Source organism: Dromiciops gliroides, chromosome 6 (assembly GCF_019393635.1).
Source record: "Dromiciops gliroides isolate mDroGli1 chromosome 6, mDroGli1.pri, whole genome shotgun sequence".
Taxonomy (NCBI): Eukaryota; Metazoa; Chordata; class Mammalia; order Microbiotheria; family Microbiotheriidae; genus Dromiciops; species Dromiciops gliroides.
In genome coordinates, this window is record NC_057866.1 from 105,077,528 (window position 1) to 105,088,190 (window position 10,663).

Sequence of the window (10,663 nt, forward strand, 5' to 3'; positions counted from 1 at the left end):
CTATGTAGCCCAGTCAGGAAAGTGAATGATATTTGGCTTTGTTCCTGTGGCTGATTCTTCTTCTTTCAGAAGTCTATTCTACTTGAAGCTCACACCCAAGCTCTGGGGATGAGACTGAATTAAACATATCCCTCCCCTGTCATCCTCACTCAGTTATCTATAAAGGGTCAGTTTTAAGTACTCAGATTATAGCATGTCTTATTGCCCCCCTAAAAGTATCTGGAATTCTCAGCATACAGAATCTACTCTTTTGGATTAAGGCATTAGGCATGGAAGAAAAGCTGTCCCAGATCCCTTTTTTCCAAGACAGTTGGCTGAGGTGGGGACTAAGGGAATGGCAGTTTTTAGGTAATTTGTGTGTATATGAAGTTGAGGGTCAGAGCCCTGAACACTGTCCAGGCAGGGGTAGGTCTGAATGTTCAGGCAAAGTGAAGGATTCTGGGCAACCAAGAAGCAGCATTCAGGGCCCTGGAGCACATTCAAGGAAAGAAGACCAGCAGGAGAAAAATGGAATGAGTGGTCAGTGAAAACACCCCCAGTTTGCTAAAGGTTGGCTCTGTAGCTGTGGGTGCTACGTGGCCCACCATGGTCTGATCAACACACAGAACCAGGGAGTAGACTCCGGTTTTCACTGGCCTCTAGGGAGGTGCAAGTCCAACTCTTCCTAGAGTAGAAATCTCGTGCAGAGAAGCTGTCCTGCAGTTGTTCCAGCTGGGATTGGAAGGCAGGGCTCTGACCCAGCTGGGTCCCCAGGGATAGCACAGGACACAGGAGTCAGAGCAGGATGGACACAAGGCCCCTGGTTTTATTGTTTGCCATACAAAGCAGCCAGAGCCGGTCCCACCCTTCTCTATCCATTTGCATTGAACGTGCCTCAGTAACAGGATTCCCCATCAGCCCCCAAGAAAGGCAGAAAGGAAAACATATTGGGGCTAGGGTAGAGAAATAGGAAGCAGAGAAAGGAGGCGCGAGCGCCTTGATTCAGATTACAACTTGGGCTAGGCCTGGAGAAAAATAACTTCTAGTATTGCTGCCCAAGTCAAGAGACAGAAAGAAACCCAGAAAGAGGGGTCCCGCCAGAGGGAAACCATGAAGGAGTAAAAAGATCCCCTTCCTTTGGCTGCTCTCCCTCCCCCATATGAGCTGACACATTACAGCATCAGCAAGAGAAGCCCAGGCCCCTCTGCTCCTGGGGCCCAACCTGAGAAGACAGGTGGACAGTCAGCTTCTCCAGAGAAGGAGAGGATGGCTCGGGGTTGAAAGAGCAGGGAGTCCAGCTGCAGGGAGAGCAACCTTGAAAGAGCACCAGGAGGAATCCAGGCCAGAGCAGACACCTTCCCCAGACTGAGGGTCCTCCCACATTAACTTGTTCAAGTATAAAGGAAGCAACCTGAAGACTGCCAGCATCAAGACAAGCCCAGCACCTCCTCAGCTGTGCCACCCCCAGCCATCTCTCAGCAGAGAGTACTCCTCTATGAATTCTGGGTCTGAGGAGGCACCCTTTACCAGTTTAGACACAAGAGGAGGGATGATGTCTGCAAGGCCCCAGTCTTTCCATTTGTCCCCATGCATCCCAAGTCATCTGTGCTGGCCAGGGAAAAGAGAGTTGTTCTTGCCCTTCTCCCTGCCCTGTGCCACAGAAGAGAGGAAAAGGCCCCCAACAGGCCCAAGGAGGAGAGGAATCCCTGGTTCCCCTCCCACTCCAAAACATCACCTAGAGCCATCTGTCTTTATTTGTCCAGTTCCCAATTCTTGGCCTTCCCACCAAAACTTGTGTTGGTAAAGATCACCTCCCCTGGTGATACCCAGAATCCTGGCCCATTTCAGCACCTCGCACAGTCCAGGGATGGAACTCCAGATATTCTGCTCCATTCCTTGAAAACCCCTGGGACCTGGGACCCAGTGCTGGGAAGAGGGGGGAAGAGGGCAGGAGGGCTTTGGGTTACCATGGACCCTGGCCCCCTGCCCTGCTCAGTCCACCTTGCTCAATCCCAAGTCTCCACCCAGGTCTCGGCTCTCTACAACAGAGAGTGCAATGAGCATCTGAGCAGCATAATAGGTGGCCATGATGACGGCTCGAGAGTAGGGGACAGGGAAGCAGAATTTGTTGATGGCAATGGTCACGTCGGAGATGATGAAGAGGGCGGCTCCACTGCCCGCAGCCAGTTCTGTCCAGCGCCAATGTGCCCCGACCAGTCGCAGGCCTGCCACGGCCCTCCAGCCCATGAAAGCAATGAGTGCCTCATAGGCTCCCACGAGGTAGATGTAAGGGCCCGACAGATAAGGGTAGAGGAAGGCATAGAAGAGTCCAGAAAGCACTGCTATCACTAGGCCTCTCTGCAGAGCCAGGGGCTGCATGCCAAAGGCTGAAGCATAGAGCATGTGGGTCACTGCAAACATCAGCAGTCCTGGAGAGAGAGAGGACCACTGAGAAGAAGGGTCTTGGGGTAGGGACCAGAAGGGTTCACTCAGGGGAAGGAAGAGGAGCCATGGAGCCACACAAAATCAAGGGCTAGATAGATGCATACACAAGCATGAGGACATACTTGAGTATACCCACTTACATGACTCTGGGAGAATTCTGGCAGGTGACCCCTAGCCCTTTGACCAATCATCCCTTACCCAGGGCCCCCAGGGAGGCTTTCCAGCTACTGACCATGCACGAAGTAGCCCTGGTCCTGCCAGATGAGGAAGGCATCACCCGCTGCAGAGAAGATGAGCCCTGCGAAGATTCGGGTGGCGCTGGGGTTGGCCAGCAGGAAGCCAAGTCCGTGTGCCAGCAGGAACAGCCAGAGGCAGAAGATGGGTAAGCATTTGATGAGTGCGCTGAACCAGGACGGGCTGGAGGCAGGCAGCCACAGCACAAAGTAGATGCAAGTGGCCTTGAAGAAAGGGACCAGTTTAGGTCCTTCACTCTTTACCTGGGGATGAACCCAAGGACACCTGGTCAGTATCACAGAGAAAGGATCAAGGGAAAGGAAAGGAGGGCCCTAGAACAACAGGCTTTCACCACTCTGCAGGCCACTCTTGCCAGTCACCTGCTACTTTGGGGGAGGCGTCCCTGAGCACTCTGAATGGAAAGTTGGCCAGCCTGAGAGAAGGGATCTGACCCTGCCACTCCTCTGCCTAGGACTCAGTGATAACCACCAATATTTATATAGTGCTTTACAAACATTATCTCATTTGATCCCCGACCACCTTGTGAGATAAGTCCTACAGATACTATCCTTGTTTACAGAAGAAGAAAGTAATACTTAGAGAAGTTAAATGACCTGTGTCAGAGGCAAGATTCAAATTCATGATTTGATAATTCCACTCCCCCTCACTGCCTCTCTCTACCCTAGCCAAGTAGGAACGGTCCCAGGCAGTTCATTTTATGGGGGAATGGGAAGGGGCAGGGAGGAGAAACCCCACCAGTTTCATGGCCTCAGCAGGCCTTGTCCTTGGTGCTGGAAACAAGCAACTCACCTAACAGCAAGCAGATCCGCCCTGAAGACCTTAGGGCATTTTCCCTTATCTCTTCCCCCATTATCCCTCTTTTCCCCCTCCCCCAGTGTCCCTTCCTCCTCCTTATTCCCCAGCAACCTTCCTTCCCCCACCCCTTTCTTTTCCAAAGTGACCCTTAGTTCACTGTGTTAGAAGGAGGCAGAGCACAGACATCAGCTGTTAGGAACAAAGCAGAATCAGCAGGGAAACCACCAATATGTCATAGCCATCTCATGATCATCAATGGATAGGCTGGAGAGGGCTTTCGGGCCCTGACAACACTAACGTGAAGCCCAGGAATACTTGTATTTATGTGTGTGTACTTTGCCAACAGGCTCCTTTCCTACCTGCACATACACATTCATGTGCTTACCTACAGTGAACACATGCTCCTGGGCTCACACCCAGGAAAAGTTGCTCCTTCCCAAGGGTATCAAGGCTGGAGCAACCAGGCAGCACAAAGTGTGAACAAAGAACTAGTCCCAGTCCCATTCACAAGGTGCTTCTGGGAACTTCTTGTTCAAGGGGAACTGAAGGGAACTGTGACCTCAGTGTAATGTAGCAGAAAGGGTAGTGTGCTTGGAGACAGAGAAGAGCTCAGCACTTTGAATCCTACATGTGACTGGCCAGCTGTGTGACTGGGGTTGTGGGCAAGCCACTCTCTCCAAGTCTCAATTTCCTTTCCATAAAATGGGGACATAACAACATCCGTAGTAGTACCTATCTCACAGGGTAGGACTCAATGAGATGGCATGTATAAAGTGCTTTCTAAACCTTAAAGAAGGGTACTCAGTATAAATGTCAGATATTATCTAAAGCAGTTGTGAAAATGGGGGAGTGGGAGATAGGAATATAATGTCACCTGGATCAGGAGCCAAGAAGCAAGAGAGAGATTGTATCTGAGGAGTCAATGACAGGGAACCTGGATAAGAAAATGATGCAGATGGGGGGGGGGGGGACGGGTACTAAAAGTCACAGACAAGGAACTGAGAAGGGGAAGTTAGAACAGCTGATCAGCCACCCAGCAGTGGCAACGCAGGGTTGTGGCCAAGGCAACACTTCTGAGAGAACCCACAGCCCTGAGGATATCATAGAGGGGATGGGAGAATGAAAAGGAAGCAGATTTTGCCTCTAGCATGTGGCATAGTGCTTTGCACATAGTTGGCACTTGAAACATCTGCTGAATTAAGGAGAGACTAGAGAGATCAGCTCTGGCAAATGCACTGAACCAGGGAGACTTGAGGGCTGACAGCTGAAAGAAGCCTGGCAAGAGCTCATGCCCCTACTGCGGAGCTGCAGCTGTCTGCTCCTGTGTCTCCCCAATTGCCCTGTGTAACTGCATGACCTGTTCTGGTATGGTGATACCCCTGGCTGATAGAGCTACCTGGCCTCCAGCCTCATGGGTCACCTAATAAATTTCAGGTTCACCTAATTCCAAATACCCACAGACCAACCACAATATATAACCACAGTGCAAGGAGAGGGAGGGACAGGGACTGAACAGAATGTCACTGCCACCACTGCCCTCTGCCTTCTGAGACTAGGGGTAGAAGTGACTGTTACCTCCAATGAATCTCACTGGAGAGAGGGAGCCATCCCCATGAGAATTTGGCTCTTGTTTTAGGACAATCCAATAAGAGGATCAATCCAAGTGTCCTTGTAAGGGTCAAAGGAGCTGTCCAACCCACAGCCCAGCTCAAGCTTCTTTGAGATACATCATTGTGGTTACTTTAAAACAACCACCACCAACCACTCCCTGATCTTAGGAGTTTCAAGGGCTTCCCTTGGCCACCTATTCCAGTCCCCTTCCTATTTTTTTTTTGGGAGGGGGGGAAGCCATAAGAAATCTTCGTTCCCCTAGACACAGTGACCCTGCCCAGCACCCTAGAACTTATCTCTCCCTTCTTAAATGTCTGGGGGTGGGGGCAGCTAGGTGGTACAGTAGATAAAGCACCAGCCCTGGATTCAGGAGGACCTGAGTTCAAATCCAGCCTCAGACACTTCACACTTGCTAGCTGTGTGACCTTGGGCAAGTCACTTGGCCCTCATTGCCCCGCCAAAAAAAAAATGTCTGGGGGCACAGGGGAAGGGTAGAGACAGGGAAGGGAATTAGGGGCCTGAGTCCCCAGAAAGAGTACATGGGCTCCAGCCCCAAGAGAAAGCTTCTATGAAAGCCCCTCGAGAAGAACAGGGAGACAAACAAGTGAAGATATAGCCTCTCTCGTTCCACAAACAATGCCATTCCAAAACACACCTGGGCAAAGCCTGTAGCTTCCATACAACTCTGTTGTGGAGCAGCAAGTCCCCATGGCACAGGTGGTCTCCCTCGTCACTTCCACCCCACATCCTCCCAATTATCACAGACATCCCACTGTCCTGGTGTCACACACACACACACACACACACACACACACACACACACACACACACACTCATCACGTTGACCCTTTTCCTACGCCAGCCCTGTCCAGAGGAAGCCTGACACCCAGCGATGCTGGACGGCGCCGTCCGTCTGGGAGCTCGCCTCCCTTCCTGACCCCCTCTTCCGACCCCGACCTGCTGGAGGCTGAGAGAAAAAAACCCAACAAAACAAATCAACAAAGTCACGCTCCCGAGTCACGTGCTGGCTGTTTTCCACCAGCTGACTTTTCCGGGGGTGCTGGAGGGGTCGGCAGGGGGCGGACCCGGGCCCAGCCGAGCCGAGCCCTCATCTGTCCCCACTCGGCCCTAAGCGCGGTGTCCTCAGAGGAAGCTTATTGGAGGGGTGGGGGCGGGAGATGGTGACCCCCCCCCTCCAGGGCATGGCTTTCCCTCCCCACAATGAGGGGTCCAGACCCGGGTCAGGTCTCCAGGGAAAGCCGGACACTCACCACAGTGACCGGGGACACCATGTTGGCGGCGGCGGGAGGCCCACAGGGGGCGGCGGCCCCCGCTGCCGGCTGCGGCTGCGCCCCGGGCTGGGCTCGGGCTCGGGCTCTGGCCCTGACCCCGACGAGACAGAGAGCCAAGAAACAAGACAACAACGTAAGCCTGGAACAACGTGAGGGACAATGCAGCCTGAGCGGCCGGCGCTCGGGGTTCTCTTTAGCGAGCCCCATGACGTCACGGCAGCGGTGGCCAATGCGGGGGCAGCAGCTCCGGGGGCGGGGCCCGGAGCCGACCCGAGTCCCGCCCCTTTTGCCTTCTATCGCTGGGGAAGCCTGCGGGAAGGTGGGACCTCCTTCCAGGACCCGGGGGTGGAGGGTAGACTAGCTGAGCTGCCGCCCCCGCGTCCGGAAAGGAAATGCCAGGTCAAGTTGGGACCCGACGTGTGTACACAATCACACACACAGCACTCAGAGTACAGGCGAGTAGCAGAAAACACAACCAGCGGCACAGAAGAAAACCCACACTCGGGACCCCCAGCACGGAAAACATCCATAAGTACACACACCTTCAAAGGCATCAGGCAAGGGGCCGGATTTGTGCCTGGAGCCTGCGAACAACCGAACAAACTCTGCTTGGGGGCCTAATGTGAGCCTGCAGAAGGACGTGGAAATTGCGGAGGAGACAGTATCGTGAGGTTGCTGAAGCGAGAGTAAACGTCGAGACCTCACAATAATAATTACAGCTAGCATTTATGTCGTTCTTTAAGGTTAGCCAAATACCTTACATAACATGATCGTTTATGTTGTATTATTCTCTTTTCATTTATTTTGTTAAACGTTTCCCAATTACATTTTTTCTTATTTATGTATACCTGACAGTTTAGCAAACTCCTAGATTTGGATCTAGGATCTCCTCCTCTTTGGAGGCAGAGATCATGCCTTTTCTTGGCATTTCCCCCAGAGCTGAGGATAATATCCTGCATGCAGTAGACACTATAGAGTGAGACTATACCCTCTTTTTCTCATGGCCTGGGCTACTGCTCCTGGAGATGGCCCAAACCTCTTCCTCCCTTCTCTAAGTCCATCTTAAAGGGGAGGGACCAACCCTCAACACCAACCAGGATTAACTGCAACAGGGTCTCAAGACAAATCCCATCACAACCCTAGAATCAATAGGAATGAGTGAAGAGTCAGGGCCCTGGGGACCAGATGCCAACACATCCTGGATGGAGCCACATCCTAACCTTAACCATACCTGAGAATAGCTCTCTCAGGTTCTGACTGTCTAGGCTTTGAGTTTTGTTTATAGACAAGGTCACATTCCAGGCTGCTATTCTTCAACAGGACTGGAGGACACAAATGAATGTCTCCTTTAAATAATGGCATGGTAGAAAAGGCATTTAACTTGAAAACCAAGAACTAAGTTTGAGTTCTATTTCTGACACTAGCTATTCGGTTGTGAATAAGTCATTTAACCTGAACTTCAATTTTCCCATCTCTGAAATGAGGATAATCATATTTGCCTTCACAGGATTGTTGTAGGATAAGAACTTTTGGGGGCAGCTAGGTGGCACAGTGGATAAAGCACCCGCCCTGGATTCAGGAGGACCTGAGTTCAAATCTGCCCTCAGACACTTGACACTTACTAGCTGTGTGACCCTTACTTAACTATAGGTCCCTTCTCAGTGAGATCCGTGGGTACTCAAAAGAGATTGTCTTAGCCATCTTCTAGGAAAAACAAAATAGATGATACATATCCCCCAAATTATTCCATGCAATTCCAGAAATAGCCTGTTGATAGCTATTAGTACATATATCTTGGATAAGTATGGCATATGGACAATGAGCTAGCCCCAGAATTAAATACAAAGAGATCAAGCTGAGTTACATGTGGAAAACTGCAACATATTTAGTGATCTCCACCTGCTCACTGCTGCAAATGCCTATCTCTTTACCATCAATAATTCTTCTGATGATATTCTATGATTAAATCATGCAAAGCCATGACCTCAGAGGAATCAAAATTGCAGGTGACTCAAAGGTTAATGGAATGAGTGTCGGAATAAGTAGGCTAAAGCATACTACCAACCATGACTAGCATGAGTGAAGACATATTTAATGACATATGCCTAAAAATAGTCAGACTGAGTATGTGAGAAGGGGGATTAACAAATGGACAGCCTGGGTGCTGCAGTGGTAGCTCCAAATATGAAAAGGCCTCTAGCACCTGAGGTAGAGCCTCAGTGGAAGACCTGAAGAAAGACACAAATGGGAATCACACACGGGACAGGAAGACCGAGGAGAATGACCTGCCCCCAGGAAATGAAGGCCTATAAAGATAATATCATGTATTTGTTAACATATGTAAAGTATAAGATAGAATAGAATGCACATAGCCAGCACAATGAAAATCCTACATCCCACTGGGTCAAGGGGAAAATGGGGTGGGGGGTTAGGGATAGGGGAGGGGTTTGAGGAAGGGGGTTAGGGGTTGGGATCCTTAGGAATTCCTCTTTAAAGAATTACACCCACGGGGCGGCTAGGTGGTACGGTGGATAAAGCACCCGCCCTGGATTCAGGAGTACCTGAGTTCAAATCTGACCTCAGACACTTGGCACTTACTAGCTGTGTGACCCTGGGCAAGTCACTTAACCCCCATTGCCCTGCCAAAAAAAAAAAAAAAAAGAATTACACCCACACTTAACACTTACTAGCTGTGTGACCCTGGGCAAGTCACTTAACCCCCATTGCCCTGCCAAAAAAAAAAAAAAAAAGAATTACACCCACACTTAACACTTACTAGCTGTGTGACCCTGGGCAAGTCACTTAACCCCAATTGCCTCACTAAAAAAAAAAAAAAGAATTACACCCTCATGCACGCAAAAGCAATTAGAATAAGAAGGTAGTTTATTTAGAGGAAGGGAAAGGGAAGGGAAACCATGAAAGAAATCCTTGGACTTCTCATGGGGAGAAAGGCATGGCACAGAGGTGGCTCTGAGATACCAATCTCCTTGAGCCGGAGACAGGCAGGTACTTTTATAGAGGACTGACTGTGGAAAGTTTCTTTAGTGAGGACCATCCCCCACTGGTGGTGGCTGAAGGAAATGGGTGAGGGGTGGCCATCTCTAGCCTCAGGACACAAAGGCAGCAGCCACACCTAATCTTATCGCCCCAAGGTTGAGGGAGACTAGAATGAAGGGTGGAGGTCCCGGAGCTAGCTCAGTCCATTGTGGTTCCACTTATCTCTCTAGGTATGTCTGTCCTCTGGTTTAGTTTCTCAAGGAGAAGGTTCTTTCTGGGGTGCTATGGGCCCATAACAACAGGAAGCCTTCCAGATCATCTTTAATTCCCATACCTCACCTTTGATCGATCATTTCCTGCTTATCCTGTATGTAACTTGTTTGTGTTTGCACGTTATCTCTCCCCATTAGACTGTGACCTCCTTGAGGACAAGCACTGTCTTTTCCTGTATCCCAGCAATATCTGGCACATAATAGGTGCTTAGTACTTGTTTTACTGACTACCCAAATTCACAGCTATACATTGTCTCTTTTTTTTGGGGGGGGGTTGGTTTTTTGGGAAGGCAATGGGGGTTAAGTTACTTGCCCAGGGTCACATAGCTAGTGTCAAGTGTCTGAGGCCGGATCCGAACCCAGGTACTCCTGAATCCAGGGCCAGTGCTTTAACCACTGTGCCATCTAGCTGCCCCTAGCTATACACTGTCAACTGGATCAGAACTGATCTCTAACCTATGTATGGCCAGAGTAGCACAGAAAAGGCCAGAGACAGGTGAGTCAGAAATTAGAAAGTTTCTTTTCTTTTTCTTTCTTTCCTTCTTTCTTTCCTTCCTTCCTTCCTTCTTTTTTTTTTGATGGGGCAATAAGGATTAAATGACTTGCCCAGGGTCACACAGCTTGTAAGTGTCAAGTGTCTGAGGCCAGATTTAAACTCAGGTCCTCCTGAATCCAGGGCCGGTGCTTTAACCACTGTGCCATCTAGCTGCCCCTAGCTATACACTGTCAACTGGATCAGAACTGGTCTCTAACCTATGTATGGCCAGAGTAGCACAGAAAAGGCCAGAGACAAGTGAGTCAGGAATTAGAAAGTTTCTTTTCTTTTTCTTTCTTCCTTTCTTTCCTTCTTTCTTTCTTTCCTTCCTTCCTTCTTTCTTTCTTTCTTTTTTTTGGTGGGGCAATAAGGATTAAATGACTTGCCCAGGGTCACACAGCTTGTAAGTGTCAAGTGTCTGAGGTCGGATTTGAACTCAGGTCCTCCTGAATCCAGGGCTGGTGCTCTATCCACTGCGCCAC

At 50.1% G+C, this 10,663-nt stretch overlaps 1 protein-coding gene across 2 annotated transcripts; it reads right to left on the reverse strand.

Annotated features, from left to right (window-relative positions):
- Positions 1 to 774: 774 nt before the first annotated feature.
- On the reverse strand, positions 775 to 6,549 carry TMEM86A (transmembrane protein 86A). Of its 2 annotated transcripts, none has more exons than XM_043969706.1 (3): positions 6,357 to 6,549; positions 2,657 to 2,921; positions 775 to 2,408 (listed from the first exon to the last, which is right to left on the reverse strand). In XM_043969706.1, the coding sequence occupies exons 1-3, from the start codon at positions 6,375 to 6,377 to the stop codon at positions 1,972 to 1,974; spliced, it is 723 nt and encodes a 240-aa protein (XP_043825641.1). In that variant the 5' UTR covers positions 6,378 to 6,549; the 3' UTR covers positions 775 to 1,971. The 2 variants fall into 2 exon arrangements, with proteins under 2 accessions (XP_043825641.1, XP_043825640.1); XM_043969705.1 differs by lacking the exon at positions 6,357 to 6,549 and adding an exon at positions 5,741 to 5,864.
- Between the last annotated feature and the right edge of the window lie 4,114 nt (positions 6,550 to 10,663).